The sequence below is a fragment of the Mastigoproctus giganteus genome, chromosome 6 (assembly GCF_048544385.1).
Source record: "Mastigoproctus giganteus isolate SK-2022 chromosome 6, ASM4854438v1, whole genome shotgun sequence".
Lineage (NCBI taxonomy): Eukaryota > Metazoa > Arthropoda > Arachnida > Uropygi > Thelyphonidae > Mastigoproctus > Mastigoproctus giganteus.
In genome coordinates, this window is record NC_143580.1 from 192,038,858 (window position 1) to 192,056,574 (window position 17,717).

Sequence of the window (17,717 nt, forward strand, 5' to 3'; positions counted from 1 at the left end):
ATACTCCTTGAGCTACTCTTGCAGCCCGTCTGCACTGCTCAGAGAACTTCATATCTGCCTGCACAACCACCCCCAAGTCCCTTTCATTCTCTACCACTGTCAGTGTTGTACCACAGAGTTGATACGTTGCTCTGGGGTTGCTGTTTCCCATGTGTAGTACTTTACATTTGTCAATGTTAAACTTCATTTGCCACCTCTCAGCCCATCTGCTCAACCTTTCCAGATCCTGTTGCAGCAGCATAGTGTCAGTAGTGTCCTTGACAACCCTGCCAACCTTTGTATCGTCTGCAAACTTGAACATTAATCCCGATATACCATCATCAATATCATTTATAAATACAGAAAACAATAATGGACCCAACACTGAGCCCTGAGGGACTCCACTAATAACATCAGTCCACGATGAGCAGTGTCCATTGATTACCACTCTCTGTCTTCTCCCCCTCAACCACCCCTTTATCCATAGCAGCAATTTGCCTCCAATGTCACACTGCTCCAATTTGTGTAGCAGTCTTCCATGTGCAACAGTATCAAAAGCCTTTCTAAGATCCAAGTATATAATATCAAAGTTATTCCCTGCATCCAGTTCTTTTGTGACTGCATCATAGTATCCAATCAAGTTGGTCAGGCAAGACTTCCCCTTAAGAAAACCATGCTGTGTTTGAGCTATAACTGAAGTCTTGTCTAAATGATCCTGCAGTGCGTCTTTAACCAGTGCCTCCATTAATTTTCCTGGAACAGAAGTTAAGCTCACAGGTCTATAATTACTTGTGTCAGCCTTTGATCCTCCTTTGTGAATTGGGGTCACATTTGCACATTTCCAGTCTATGGGTACCTCCCCTGAGTCCAAGGAAGCTCTCATAATTATGGCTAAGGGTTTGCTTACTTCCTTTGCTGCCTCCTTTAATATAACTGGATAGATCCCATCCACCCCGGGTGCCTTTCTTGTGTTTATCTTCAACAGTTTCTCCTCCACTTTACTCCCAGTTATTTCAAGATTCTGTAACTTACTGCTAGAGTTGAATACACCTCTGGCATTCCCCTCGCTGAATAACTCCTCATGTGTGAATGTCGATGCAAAATATTCATTTAGTTTGTTAGCCACCTGAGCAGGATCATCAACACTTGACCCATCAATATCAAGTGGACCAATCTGATTCATCCCTTTCCTTCTAGAGTTTACATAAGTAAAGAACTCTTTGCTGTTTTTCTTTGCATCCCTTGCCAAGGATTTCTCGTAATCTGCCTTCGCCTGCCTAAACTCCTTTGTAACTTGGTTGCATATCAACTTGTATCTATCATAGACTTCTGTGTCATGTGTTAATTTGTAAGTATCCCATGCATTTTTCTTCTCTGCCATATGCCTCATTAGTTCATCTGACATCCATTTTGGCCTAAACCTTGAACAATATTTCTTAGTTGGTATGTAAAGCCTAGTAGCTTCCAAGATAAGTTCTTTGAATGCTTCCCATTTTGAATTTGCTGTTGGTAACATCATCAGTTGGTCCCACTGTATAGAATTTAAATACTGTCTCAGTCCATCGTAGTCGCCTTTACGGAAGCAATAACCCTTCCCTTTACCCCTAATGGTAGTTACCTCTTTGAGTAAATCCCACTTCAGCACACTGTGATCACTGCCACCTAGTGGTTCATTTATCTGCAGATTCTTAATGCATGAAGAATCACTGCTGATAATCAAATCAAGAGTATTACTCCCTCTAGTTGTCTCCCAAACATGCTGATGTAGAAAACAATCATCCAATAAATCCACAAAAGCCCTGCTAGTGTGTGAGTATCCAGCCCCCAAATTCCAGTCAATATCTGGGAAATTAAAATCTCCCATTATAAGACACTCTGATTTACTGGCCCACTCTATTTCCCTGTACAGTTCCTTATTATACTCATCAGAGTCATTAGGCCTATAGCACACTCCTACTCTCAATTTTGATCTCCCAATGTTTATGTCACACCAAACTGACTCCAAACTGCACTCCAGCGATATCGACTGGCTTCACTTCCTTGGTTTTTATGTGTTTCTTAACTAATAGCATAACACCTCCCCCCTTCCTATCCTGTCTATCCTTTCTGTAGACGTTGTACTCCCCAAATTGCAGTTCCGCATCCCTTATATCTGTGTGACACCACGTCTCTGATATCCCAACAATATCTGCCTTCGATGTTTTGAGCAATACCTCAAATTCATCAAATTTATTTACTAAACTCCTAGCATTGGTGTACACGCAAGTATACCTGCACCTGTTTCTATTCTTAGCTACCCTAACACAACCCATGTGTTTACTTGTACCACAATGGCTCCCAGCAGTCTCTGAAATACCATGCATCTTGTTTTTCAGGCTTCTGCTCATTCTAATAGAAGCTGTGCAAGAATCTCTTTCACCTCTGCCAGTGGCTACTGTCAATCTATTGGTCTTTGTCTCCCCCCAAGCTAGCAGTTTTCCGACCCACCTAACACTGCCTCGATAGCATCAGCAAATATTCTTGCACCCTTTCTATTTAAGTGTATCCCATCCCTGTAGAAGCAATCTCTCCTGTTAACAAGTACAGTCCAGGCTGAAAAAAATTCTACCCCTTGAGCCTTGCACAATCTTTCCAGGGCCGAATTGATCGACAAGGCTCTCATCATATACTCCCTCCTATCGTGTCTGGGCAGAATTGCAGACACTTTCAAATTCAACTCTAATTCTCGGCTTTTGTTCAACAGTGACCTGTACTTGTTAAGTAATTCTGCCGGTCTCCTACTCTTAATATTATTAGTGCCAACGTGTACAACTATATCACCTTTTGTGCCCTTAAAAGATGATATTCGCTCTACAACGTCATCAACCTTTGCCCCTGGCAGACATACCCTGGTCCTGTTCCACCTATCTTTTTTACAAGGCATGTTCCCCGTTTCCCTGACAATAGAGTCACCAACAACTACTAGTTCCTTCGGGACCAGCGCATTCTGCCTTGGGGGTTGTCTCTGTGTCAAGCGATGCCCAAGTGCAAGCTCTGGCGTTGATGTGGGCAGCTGAGAGCTTGATGGGCCCCTCAATTTAGTTTCTTCGAGGGCATCCACCCTGTCCTTCAAGCTCTCATATGAGTATATAAGATAGATAGAAAGAATAAAAATATCCTAAATGATCATCATCATCAGCCATTTTCAATCCACTGCAGGATGAAGGCCTCTCCAGCAACTTTCCAGTTCCTTTTGTTTTGTGCAATGGCCATCCATTTGCTATGCACAAACTCATGAATTTCATGAGTTTGTGGAGTTGTCTTCCAGATTTTCTTCTAACCCCTCTTGGATACAATTCAGTTATTTTCTTAGTCCATCTGTCATCTTGTCTTTGCACAATGTGTCCTGCCCAAGACATTACTACTACTACTTGAGTTTTCTGCCTATTCCATGTGTTTCTCCTCTTACCTAACAGTCTGATTCCCAATATAATTTGTTCCATTCTTCACTGTGTGGTTCTCAGCTTCTGTTCCATTCCATTCTTTTGGTAAGTGCTCAAGTTTCACTTCCATAAGTCATGGTGGGGAATATACATTGGTTCATTATTTTATGTTTCAGACAAACTGGGATATTGCTCTTCAGCATGTGACTATATTTCCTGAATGCTATCCATCCAAAATATATTCTTCTCTTCACTTCCAGCCATTTATCATTATTACATCTAATGACTTGTCTCAAATAAATATATGACTCCACCTTTTCAATTACTGCTCCTTCAATCATTATATCACTTTCTGTGGTATACTTGTTCATCATTAATTTTGTTTTAGCCATATTCATCTTTAGTTCAAAATCCTTACTAACTCTGCATAACTGATTAAGATTTTCCTCTAAATCTTTGGGATCGTGGATTATGACCATAATGCCATCTGCAAATCAGTATGGTTTAGGTACTCTCCATTCACATTGACTCCTTTCTGCAACCAGTCTAATCTTCTGAAAGCTTCCTCAAGGGCAGCTATAAACAACTTCGGAGATATTGTGTCTCCTTGTTGAACTCCTTTCTCAGTTTTAAATTTGCTACTGTCTTTGTCTTGTCTAATAAAGGAGGTAGCATTCTCATATATTTTCTTCAAAATCATAATATATGGGATATCTATGCCTTGTCTTTCCAGTGCCCGAAAATTACCTTATGCTGTATGAAGTCAATTGCCTTTTCATAATCCACAAATGCCAGGCATAATGGTGTTTTATATTCATTTGCTTTCTCCATTAGCTGTGATATTACATGAAGGTGGTCCATAGTTGAAAATCCTATTCTAAAGCCAGCTTGCTCTTTTGCTTGATTCCCATCAAGTATTCTTTCTAATCTGTTAGTAATGACCCTTGTAAACAACTTGTAGCTGTGGGATAACAAGCAAATTAGGCGCCTCCGTAGCCAGGTGGGAAGGAGCAGCAGTGCATAACACACGCTTCTGGATTGGACAGGGGTTCAATCCCGTCACCACCAAATACGGAGGATGCGGAAAGGTCAGGGAATGACCACCGCATATTCCTGGAGCAATATGGCCTTAGTTGCTAATGCTCCTAAAAACCAAATAACAAACAACAAACAAGCAAATTGGTTTATAATTTCCAATTTCTGATTTATCTCTTTTCTTATGCAGCAAAACTATGATTGCATTTTTCCACTCCTTAGGTATCACACCTTTTCTAATGCATTTTTTGAAGAATCTTGCCAATTTTTGTTTCATATCTCTTCCTCCCAAGTTTAACAACTCTACAGTAACTTCACCTTCCCCCGGGGCTTTCTGATTCTTCATTTTCTTCAATGCATATTCTACCTCATCAGAAAGGATATCGGGTATGTTGTGTGTGTGATCCATCATCCCCACTTCTGGCATCATTCCCTCGCTCCTTGTATAATCCTCTATAATAGTCTTCTGCTATTTTAATTATGCCTTCCTTGCTATTTATAAGTACACCATCGCTATTCTTCAGTTTCAGTATCATCTTTCTGCATTACTGCTCATGGCTGCTGATTTAAGTCTTTTGTTTTCCCTTAATGCTTGTTGTGTTAAATCTTCTTATAGAGGCGCCTCCATAGCCAGGTGGGAAGGAGCAGCAGTGCGTAGCACACGCTTCTTGATTAGATCAGGGTTCGAGCCCGTTCGAGTTCGCAATATGGCCTTAGTTGCTAATGCTCCTAAAAACCAAATAAACAAACAAACAAATCTTCTTATGTCCTCTCTGAGTCTCTTTCTAATGGCTTTGCATAACTCAGTATACTCAATTTTCTCCTTGTCAGTGTTTATCTTGCTCTTGATTTGTTGTCTTCGGTTCATCATGAAAAGTGTTTGTTGACCAATTTTTTTTTTCTTTGGATTTCTTTTTGCTTATTGGTTTCTTGGGCTTTATCACTTTCAGAAAGTTGTAATATTCTTCGTCGATATCTTTGTCTTGAGCAGTCTGCAGAAGGCTCAAACTTGTTCTTAAGTTCCAGTACATAATGCTTTTTCTCCTCTTTTATCTCAAAGACCTTCGTATTATTTACTCAAGTCAGTTTTTTAAATTCCTAATTTTAACTCGAGTTCCTAAATGATATGATGTATTAAATCAAATTATAGGCTGAATTGGTAAGCTGATTAAAAGGGAGTGATTTATAAAGCAAAAGTAATAAGTTAAAAATATAAAGGAATAGCAAGCATCAGATAAAAGTGGAAAAATTTAGTAAAATAGTCTAAAGAGGGGGGGGAGAATAAAATTACAAAAAAAAATCTGATGCAAGCTAAACATATATATTGATACATAATACAGGTATTTCATCAGGGGACTATACCTGATTATGTATCAATGCCTGTGTTTCTATGATTACTCATTCGTAAAGCTATTAGTGTAAGAGTTATTGTTATTTAGGAGCATTAGCAACTAAGGCCATATTGCTCCGAGAAATGCGGTGGTCATTCCCTGACCTTTCCTCATCCTCCATATTTGGTGGTGACGGGCTCGAACCCCGGTCTAATCAAGAAGCGTGTGCTACGCACTGCTGCTCCTTCCCACCTGGCTACGGAGGTGCCTCTATTAGTGTAAGAACATTCGTATCGCCTTTGTATTACACTAATAGCTTTATGAATGAGAAAAAGGAGGAGTAGAAAGAGAAAAAGCCGAAAAAGAATATTAAAAGTACTAGGGCAAGCTGGGGGCGTAAAGTCCCAGCCTTTTAGAAAGGATCCTTGCTAAGCGAGTGTTAGTCGAAATGCTTGCAAAGTAAGAGTTTTGAAAAAGCGCTGAAAAAATAACCGAATAGAGCCGCAAATGAAAGAATATAAAGAAATATATATACTTGCAAATTAGAAAGTAAAAAATGGACACGTAGAATTTCCACAAATTTCCAAGTAATGAGTAGTACATCACTGAAGTCAGAAAAAATAGTGGGAAAATATTCAGCAGAGATATGTAACTGTAGATAGAGCGATCTGACAAACAGACGTGAAGACAATGACATATTTGAGAGAATGTTTGGAACCAGCAATAATTTATAGTGAGATGTGGACATAAAAGAAAACTGCAGAAACTATAAAAAGAGGATAAGATTAGATACCTCTACAGTGTGCATGCAAAGTTATACAAGAGGTGATAAGAGAAGGCTGACGAGGCTACTAGGAGACGGTCGTGTTCAAAGCCGCTAAGTGGATTTTTCTTATTTATTGATTTGAAATTATTGTTTTTCTAAAACTTTTGATTTAAATTTAGTAGTATAACATTGTTTTGTGATTTTCTGATTAATTTGGTGTATTTATTCTTTACTCGGCCTTGTAATTGCATAAAAGTATCGGTAAGGGTTTCCACATGTTTTCAACTCCGCTACCGTTCGTAACTTTCCCGCCTTTGTGATACGATAGTTATATACCATACTAGATAGCGTTAGTTGAACTTCATTAGCAGTTAAATTGTACGTTTAAATAAATACATATAACGACTTAGATTACAAACGTAATATAATTAATTATATTTAACATAATTAATAACATAACATAATTAATTATAATTAATTAATAAATTAATAGAATCATGACTCAGACTAGAGCAGCAAAGCAAAAGGCTCAAGCTAATGGAAGTGCTGTGGCTCAGAGCAGAACTGAGGGGGACAGTTGTCCTCTGACTCACAGCCTTATAAAATGCACTGTTTGCTTGATGTTTGCAGAGCAATCGGGTACGGGACATGATACTGCCAAGGGGGATGTCTTTGTGTGTGCGCGATGCAAGAAGTGTATCGATATCAGGCAACAACTCGGCGTTCTTGTGGGCCTATATGAGAGCTTGAAGGACAGGGTGGATGCCCTCGAAGAAACTAAATTGAGTGGCCCATCAAGCTCTCAGCTGCCCACATCAACGCCAGAGCTTGCACTTGGGCATCGCGTGACACAGAGACAACCCCCAAGGCAGAATGCGCTGGTCCCAAAGGAACTACTAGTTGTTGATGACTCTATTGTCAGGGAAACGGGGAACATGCTTTGTAAAAAAGATAGGTGGAACAGGACCAGGGTATGTCTGCCAGGGGCAAAGGTTGATGACGTAGAGTGAATTACATCTTTTAAGGGCGCAAAAGGTGATATAGTTGTACACATTGGCACTAATAATATTAAGAGTAGGAGACCGGCAGAATTACTTAACAAGTACAGGTCACTGTTGAACAAAAGCCGAGAATTAGGGTTGAATTTGAAAGTGTCTGCAATTCTGCCCAGACACGATAGGAGGGAGTATATGATGAGAGCCTTGTCGATAAATTCGGCCCTGGAAAGATTGTGCAAGGCTCAAGGGGTAGAATTTTTTTCAGCCTGGACTGTACTTGTTAACAGGAGAGATTGCTTCTACAGGGATGGGATACACTTAAATAGAAAGGGTGCAAGAATATTTGCTGATGCTATCGAGGCAGTGTTAGGTGGGTCAGAAAACTGCTAGCTTGGCGGGAGACAAAGACCAATAGATTGACAGTAGCCACTGGCAGAGGTGAAAGAGATTCTTGCACTGCTTCTATTAGAATGAGCAGAAGCCTGAAAAACAAGATGCATGGTATTTCAGAGACTGCTGGGAGCCATTGCGGTACAAGTAAACACATGGGTTGTGTTAGGGTAGCTAAGAATAGAAACAGGTGCAGGTATACTTGCGTGTACACCAATGCTAGGAGTTTAGTAAATAAATTTGATGAATTTGAGGTATTGCTCAAAACATCAAAGGCAGATATTGTTGGGATATCAGAGACGTGGTGTCACACGGATATAAGGGATGCAGAACTGCAATTTGGGGAGTACAACGTCTACAGAAAGGATAGACAGGATAGGAAGGGGGGAGGGGTTATGCTATTAGTTAAGAAACACATAAAAACCAAGGAAGTGAAGCCAGTCGACATCACTGGACAGTGCAGTGTTGAGTCAGTTTGGTGTGACATAAGCATTGGGAGATCAAAATTGAGAGTAGGAGTGTGCTATAGGCCTAATGACTCTGATGAGTATAATAAGGAACTGTACAAGGAAATAGAGTGGGCCAGTAAATCTGAGAGTCTTATAATGGGAGATTTTAATTTCCCAGATATTGACTGGAATTTGGGGGCTGGTTACTCACACACTAGCAGGGCTTTTGTGTATTTATTGGGTGATTGTTTTCTACATCAGCATGTTCGGGAGGCAACTAGAGGGAGTAATACTCTTGATTTGATTATCAGCAGTGATTCTTCATGCATTAAGAATCTGCAGATAAATGAACCACTAGGTGGCAGTGATCACAGTGTGCTGAAGTGGGATTTACTCAAAGAGGTAACTACCATTAGGGGTAAAGGGAAGGGTTATTGCTTCCGTAAAGGCGACTACGATGGACTGAGACAGTATTTAAATTCTATACAGTGGGACCAACTGATGATGTTACCAACAGCAAATTCAAAATGGGAAGCATTCAAAGAACTTATCCTGGAAGCTACTAGGCTTTACATACCAACTAAGAAATATTGTTCAAGGTTTAGGCCAAAATGGATGTCAGATGAACTAATGAGGCATATGGCAGAGAAGAAAAATGCATGGGATACTTACAAATTAACACATGACACAGAAGCCTATGATAGATACAAGTTGATATGCAACCAAGTTACAAAGGAGGTTAGGCAGGCGAAGGCAGATTACGAGAAATCCTTGGCAAGGGATGCAAAGAAAAACAGCAAAGAGTTCTTTACTTATGTAAACTCTAGAAGGAAGGGGATGAATCAGATTGGTCCACTTGATGTTGATGGGTCAACTGTTGATGATCCTGCTCAGGTAGCTAACAAACTAAATGAATATTTTGCATCGACATTCACACATGAGGAGTTATTCAGCAAAGGGAATGCCAGAGGTGTATTCAACTCTAGCAGTAAGCTACAGAATCTTGAAATAACTGGGAGTAAATTGGAGGAGAAACTGTTAAAGATAAACACAAGAAAGGCACCCGGGGTGGATGGGATCTATCCACTTATATTAAAGGAGGCAGCAAAGGAAGTAAGCAAACCCTTAGCCATAATTATAAGAGCTTCCTTGGACTCAGGGGAGGTACCCATAGACTGGAAATGGGCAAATGTGACCCCAATTCACAAAGGAGGATCAAAGTCTGACACAAGTAATTATAGACCTGTGAGCTTAGCTTCTGTTCCAGGAAAATTAATGGAGGCACTGGTTAAAGAAGCACTGCAGGATCATTTAGACAAGACTTCAGTTATAGCTCAGACACAGCACGGTTTTGTTAAGGGGAAGTCTTGCCTGACCAACTTGATTGGATACTATGATGCAGTCACAAAAGAACTGGATGCAGGGAATAACTTTGATATTATATACTTGGATATTAGAAAGGCTTTTGATACTGTTGCACATGGAAGACTGCTACACAAATTGGAGCAGTGTGACATTGGAGGCAAATTGCTGCTATGGATAAAGGGGTGGTTGAGGGGGAGAAGACAGAGAGTGGTAATCAATGGACACTGCTCATCGTGGACTGATGTTATTAGTGGAGTCCCTCAGGGCTCAGTGTTGGGTCCATTATTGTTTTCTGTATTTATAAATGATATTGATGATGATATATCAAGCTTAATGTCCAAGTTTGCAGATGATACAAAGGTTGGCAGGGTTGTCAAGGACACTACTGACACTATGCTGCTGCAACAGGATCTGGAAAGGTTGAGCAGATGGGCTGAGAGGTGGCAAATGAAGTTTAACATTGACAAATGTAAAGTACTACACATGGGAAACAGCAACCCCAGAGCAACATATCAACTCTGTGGTACTACACTGACAGTGGTAGAGAATGAAAGGGACTTGGGGGTGGTTGTGCAGGCAGATATGAAGTTCTCTGAGCAGTGCAGACGGGCTGCAAGAGTAGCTCATGGAGTATTGTCAATGATATACAGGAATTTTTCCAGCAGGGATAAGGAGGTGATTATTCCATTGTATAAGGCAATGGTCAGGCCACACCTAGAGTACTGTATACAGGTCTGGAGGCCTCATTTCAAGAAGGATGTAGAGCTGCTGGAACGAGTACAGAGAAGGGCAACAAGATTAGTGAATGGAACAAAGGGGTGCTCTTACGAAGAAAGGCTTAAGTTTTGCAAATTACAGTGTTTGGAGACTAGGCACCAACGAGGTGATCTGATAGAGGTGTATAAAGCCTTGAATGGTTTAAGCATGCTCAATGCTGATGGGATTCTTCCTCTAGCTCAGAAAAATCACCTGAGAGGGCATAAATTCAAATTGAGGAAAGACAGATGTAGAATAGATGTGCGGAAATTTGCCTTTAGCCAGCGGGTGGTTGGTTGGTGGAACAGACTTCCATCCCTTGTGGTGGAGGTTGATAGCCTAAATAAGTTTAAGGCTCAGCTGGACAGGTATTTTGAACGAACAGAGGGGTGAAGTGGAAGTGGATTTTTTTTTTTTTTTTTGGCTGATGTTGCATAAGCTTGCTTTCTTGCATCAAATGCCTCTACTAATGCTAATGCTAATACAGGATCACCTAGACAAGACAGCGGTAATAGCTTAGACACAGCATGGGTTTGTTAAGGGGAAGTCTTGTCTGACCGATTTGAATGGATACTATGATGTGGTCACAAAGGAACTGGATGCAAAAAAATAATTTTGATGTCATATATTTGGATTTCAGGAAAGCTTTCGATACTGTTGCACATGGAAAACTGCTGTACAAATTGGAGCGGTATGGCATTAAGGGAAAGTTACTGCAATGGATAAAGGGATGATTGAGTGGTAATAAATGGAGACTGCTCTACTCGGACTAATGTTATTAGTGGAGTCCCACAGGGTTCAGTGCTGGGCTCATTGTTGTTTTGTGTATTTATCAATGATATCGATGAAGGTATATCAGGCTTAATGTCCAAGTTTGCAGATGATACAAAGGTTGGCAGGGTTGTTAATGCCAGTAAAGACAGTATGCTACTGCAACAGAATCTAGAAAAGTTAGGCAGATGGGCTGAGAAGTGGCAACTGAAGTTTAACATTGACAAATGCCAAGTACTGCATATAGGTAGCAGTAACCCAAGAGAAATGTACCAACTGTGTGGTACTACACTCAGGGATTGTGGAGGATGAAAAGACTTGGGGGTAATTGTGCAGTCAAATATGAAGTTCTCTGAGCAGTGCAGATGGGCTGCTAGAGCAAGTAATCATGGAGTTTTGTTAATGATATATAGGAATTTTGCCTTGAGTACTGTATACAGGCCTGGAGGCCTCATTTTAGGAAGGATGTAGAGTTGCTAGAATGAGTACAGAGAAGGGTAACAAGATTGGTGAGAGGAAACAAGGGGTTTCTTTTACTAGGAGAGGCTTAAATTCTGTATTTGTTATTTGTTATTTGGTTTTTTTTTTTTTTAGGAGCATTATCAACTAAGGCCATATTGCTCCGGGAATATGCGGTGGTCATTTCCTGACCTTTCTGCATCCTCCATATTTGGTGGTGATGGGCTCGAATCCCAGTCTAATAAAGAAGCGTGTGCTACGCACTGCTGCTCCTTTCCACCTGGCTACGGAGGCACCTTAAATTCTGTAAGGTGCAGCATCTGGAGACTAGGCACCTGCAAGGTGATCTGATTGAGGTGTAGAAGGCCTTGAATAGTTTGAGCAGGCTCAATGCTGACGGGATACTTCTGCTTGCTCAGATTAAGACCCTGAGGGGGAATAGATTCAAATTGAGCAAAGACAGTTGTAGAATAGACGTGCAGAAGTTTTCCTTTGGCCAGTGCATAGGTGATTGCTGGAACAGACTTCCATCTGTTGTTGTGGAAGTTGATAGCTTAAATAAATATAAGGCTGAACTAGACAAACATTTCGAGTGACCTGGGTTTTTTTTTTTTTTTTTTTGACTGATGCCGTATAGGCTTGCTTTCTTTTATCATATGCCTTAACTAATGCTAATGTCTTAAAAAAAATGTGCTTGTGTATGTGTAGGATGTCAGGCCCCCATATTAAAATGGGGGGCAACAACAACAACATAGGGACAACTTATCAGGAACCCCACACACATACACACACCTTGCTGTCATCATGCCTCCTTGTTCACAGGCATGACTTGTGATCTGCTGACATTGGCTTCAGCTGGCCTGGCCATTGGGATTTATGACAGAGAAGTTGTTGTTGTTGTTGTTGTTATATGGATTTTAGGAGCATTAGCAATTAAGGCCATATTGCTCCCGGGATATGCGGTGGTCATTCCCTGACCTTTCCACATCCTCCGTATTTGGTGGCTCACAGGCTCGAACCCCGGTCTAATCAAGAAGCATGTGCTACGCACTGCTGCTCCTGCCCACCTCTCTACAGAGGCACCCCGTCAGAGAAGTACTGTATGCAATCTCCCTATCCTACGCAGGGCATTCTGACCCTTTAACTTTACTCTGTCTTAATAGCAGTATCCTTTCCCCAACCAGAGTTTTCACCTGGCGAATTCTACCACCCCGAATCTTTTTTCAGCTTTTAAACAGTCCCCCCCCGGTGGAGGATGGAGTTTTTTTGTTTTTTTTGTTTTTTGTTTTTTGTTTTTTTGGGCCCTCCTTGGAAAGCTCAGGCAACATCCAGGAGCAGAAGAATAACATACCAACACTACCCTACACAGACTGTATTAACACACACTATCTCTGGCCTTTACAGAGATTTTTATTATGGCACAGAGTTGGGGGTGCCTCCGTAGCCAGGTGGGAAGGAGGAGCAGTGCGTAGCACACGCTTCTTGATTAGACCGGGGTTCGAGCCCGTCACCACCAAATACAGAGGATGCGGAAAGGTCAGGGAATGACCACCGCATATCCCGGAGCAATATGGCCTTAGTTGCTAATGCTCCTAAAAACCAAATAACAAACAACAAACAAACAGAGTTGGGGGATCCCTAGTACCGTTGACATGAAACACTATACTATCTCCCCCCCCCTACGCACACATATACATGGCTGTTCAGGAATATGCGTATAGCTGGCTCTGTTTCATTTGCTGCATAACAAGTTGGTTTTTCTAGTATATATAAGATAAATAATCTGTTTTTCATCTCTTTTCATATTTGATTAATCTTCAGAATTATCCTTTACTTTTCAAGATAATTTCTGGACAGTTCTTATCAGACAAGCGAGTTGGTACATACGTTGAGGTAGATATGTATGGGCTACCAGCAGATACAGTTCGAAGACGATTTCGCACTAAAACAGTTCCTGTTAATGGAATTAATCCAATTTATGATGAGGATCCATTTGTTTTTAAAAAGGTAAGAAATCTTTATTTTTTTTTCCAAGAATTAAAAAAAATAGTTACACAGGCTTATTTTTATTTATTTATTTTATTTTTATTTATTTTTTATTTTTTATTTATTTATTATTATTTTTTTTTTTTCCAGAAATATAGCTTGGCATAATTTAATACTTCCAAGTAATCCTAAATGGCTGGTTAAAATGTGCAACATTAAAATGTTGAAGATGCACACAAGCTAAAGATATAATAAATATAGTTTGATAATAAATTCAATAAAACACAAGTCCAGACTGCAAATTAATTTCATATAAAATACATAAGCTAAAAACAAGCATAACATAAAACATTTACATAAAACTTAATCCCAGAGTCATCAAAGGAAGTATGCTCTCTTCTTTTTCATTGGCAAATATTCCTGCTTTAATTCATTAGTAACATCACATGGTGACATGTCCTTTTTCCCTCTCTTATGGGATCATGAATTGGTCTTGATGGCTCTGGGATTAAGCCATTTCTCATTACATCACAGCTTCCAATGTCAAATATATGTGAACACTTAATTTTATTTCACATTTTTACTAGTGTGCTGCTAAAAGAAGTATAGTTTTGACTTCTCCAGATGTGGCACCTCCGTAGCCAGGTGGGCAGGAGCAGCAGTGTGTAACACATGCTTCTTGATTAGACCAAGGTTCGAGCCCGTGACCACCAAATACGGAGGATGCGGAAAGGTCAGGGAACAACCACCACATATCCCCGGAGCAATATGGCCTTAGTTGCTAATGCTCCTAAAAAAAAAAAAATAACAAATAACAACAACAATCTCCAGATGTGATTTTATGATCATTCTTAGCATTAACAGATGAAGTGCAATTTCACTCTTGTGACCATATGCATGAGAAAAATAGGTGCCTCTGTAGGCAGGTGGGAAGGAGCAGCAGTGCGTAGCACACGCTTCTTGATTAGACTGGGGTTCGAGCCCGTCACCACCAAATATGGAGGATGCGGAAAGGTCAGGGAATGACCACCGCATATCCCGGAGCAATATGGCCTTAGTTGCTAATGCTCCTAAAAACCAAATAACAAACAACAACAACAACATGAGATAAATAGAAATGAGTAGTCAACAGAAAGTCTCGCAAAGTGATGGGGAAGCACTTTTACATCCTCTGAATACACTGTGTAGTATGTTGATTCAGGTACTAGGATTATTATATCAATCTTCTATAATGATATAATGATTGTCATCATCTGATAGCCTTTCAAGATAATTTTCTCCATTTCTTCAAAGCAGTTAATTTTTGGAGTTTAGCACAAACAGGTAGTGTTATGAATTATGAAGCCAAGTCACACGTGATAATGACTGTTCTCTCTCTCTCTCTCTCTCTCTCTCTCTCTCTCTCTCTCTCAGCTCATTGCATAGCTGTATTTCCCCCATTGTACAGCCACTCTTTTACTGCACTCAACTCAAAAAATATTGTGTACTTTCACTGATATTACTCTTGCTTGGTACATGTAATACCTTAGCTAATTCTAAATTAGCTCTGAAGTGTTTTTCCTAGGTACTTCTTTTAATCATTATAATCACCATTTTACACAATAGATTACTCACTAGGTCAGCATTCTTTGAAACCACTGTATTTAACTTAAGTTTCTCTTATGCATAAATTTCTTGTTACCATCAACTAAACAAACCAATAGTAAAATAAAATGTTAAGAAACTTATAAAGCTTGTAAATTGGAAAGTATAATTCATTATTCAAAACTCAAAGTAAATAGTGAAATTACTTTGAGTCTTTGAAATTTTTTAAAATTTCAAAAATTTTAAATTACTTTAAAATCAGTTAAGAGCTGATAAACTATACCGGTTAAAATCAATAAAGATATACTACAGCAAGAAGTCTTTAAAGCAGTACGCTTCTTCATCAACTAGACATTTAGACCGCACTAATAGTATAAATTGCAGATGATCAAATGACAATACAAGACAACTTGGATGCAATCATGTTAAAAAAAAAAAAGATAATTATAATAAAGAAAGGAAGGACAATCGATCAAGATCTGGCAGCATAGAATAACATACAAAGTTTGGTCGTGATCATCATATTATACAATATATTCATCCACAATATGCATGTGGATGCATATTTGTGTAAAGTGGCCATAATATGGAGAACTGATAACAAATTTCCAAGACCCCACTAACAGTAATGGTGTCAAATGCTGCGTGGAGATCACCCTATATTATTACGTTTTCAGTGCTGTTGCACAGAGATTGGACACTACAGACAAAACAAGAAAGGTAATTCTGGTAAGACTTTGTATCATTCATTTCAGTATAACACCCCTAATTTTACTTACAGGTGGAAGTTCTCCTCAATGCATATTCTTTCAAACCCATCTTAGTTTAACATCTCTATAAAGTTTCCAAAAAAAGAGAGAAAAAAGTTAAACTAGTTGTTTACTTTTAATAGTTCTTCAGTTATGCTCGGTAAACATAATGTTATGGTAGCTTATTTACAGATCAATTCATTATTTGACACTGTGTAGCTCACAGAGACTTTAGTATTATTGACACTTGGAAGGTTGTTTTATTAGTTAAGAATTTGTAAAAGAATAAGAGAAGTTTACCTCGATATGATACGTAAAACACTTTTGTATAATACTCTCCAGAAATTAAAAAGAATATACTATTACAGTAAAAAATTGAATTGAAAACAATTAAAAAATCGAAAATATTACAGTAAAAAAAAAAAACGTTAATTGAACAAAATTAAAAATTAAGTAAAAAAATTAACTAAAAGAATTTAGTGTAAATTTGGAAAAGGATTTTCCTTCCTGAAGCTGACAATTCTTTTCAACCATACGTGATCACAGGAATGAAAATTACGGAATATGTGTGAGCAGAATCTGAAATAGTGATTATTTGTCTTTGCGCATGCACGTAAAAGACCATGACTTGGAGATAAGATATGGATGGCGAGGATTAACAGAATTCTCATGTAATTTAATTTTGATGGTTTCTTCAATTAATAGTCTCGTATAATTACATTGAACACTAAGTATTTTGGCCTTGTTAAATAAAAAAGTATGTTTTTCATTAACAGCATGAAAGGCTAATTCTGACACTGCTGAACGAGAAGCACAAACTGAGGATGCATGCTGTTTAACATGAAAATTCAGAGGGAACTGTGTAGATCCTTGATAAGACGAGCCACAATCACCGCGAGAAATGTTGTATACCAGATCACTTATTTGTGTTGCAAACGAGGAAAGGACGGAATGATTGTTCAGTATAGTGTGTAATTTCCATTTTGATCTGGCCACAATTTTAAATTCGGTATCTTTAAAGAATCTGTTAAGCTGATTGTGCCACTGTTCAACTTATGGTACAGAAATAAAGTATTTTTTGATGTTACTATTTTTGGTTGGTGTAGTTTTTTGTAGCCTATCCTTAGCTTGTGCCCTAATTCTTTGTGCACGTTGCTTTGCTGCCCTGGTCTAGGGCATGATTTATGGTTATGATTTAATTACTTAACAATGAAAATTAATAAGGTTAATAAATTTAATTGATTAATTTACTATACAATACTATACTTATCTAATGCAGTAATACGTATTCCACTATATAGTTTTACATTATACCTTAGCTATCAAGTTCGAGATATATCACTAGCTAAATTTAAAAAATAAGCTAACAAATGCTACTAAGCCTATTTAATCTATTTGTAAAACACAAATTAATACATTAAACTAATAAAAAATATGATAAAATTTCAAGGAACACTTATCCGTTTGCAGCAGCTAAAAAAATCTACATCTACGACACAAGTAATTATAGGCCTGTTAGTTTAACTTCTGTTCCAGGGAAATTAATGGAGGCACTGATTAAGAAGCACTGCAGGATAATCTAGACAAGACTTCAGTTATAGCCCGGACACAGCATGGTTTTGTTAAGGCAAAGTCTTGTCTGACCAATTTGATTGGATACTGTGATGTGGCCACAAA

At 39.0% G+C, this 17,717-nt stretch overlaps 1 protein-coding gene across 1 annotated transcript in view; it reads left to right on the forward strand.

Annotated features, from left to right (window-relative positions):
* The window catches only part of LOC150084836 (1-phosphatidylinositol 4,5-bisphosphate phosphodiesterase classes I and II-like), a 932,481-nt gene that overhangs the window by 786,888 nt on the left and 127,876 nt on the right, over positions 1-17,717 (forward strand). The window contains exon 20 of the mRNA XM_090376366.1: positions 13,564-13,728. Coding sequence (XP_090232492.1) covers positions 13,564-13,728 — 165 coding nt within the window. The remainder of the gene's footprint in view (positions 1-13,563; positions 13,729-17,717) is intronic.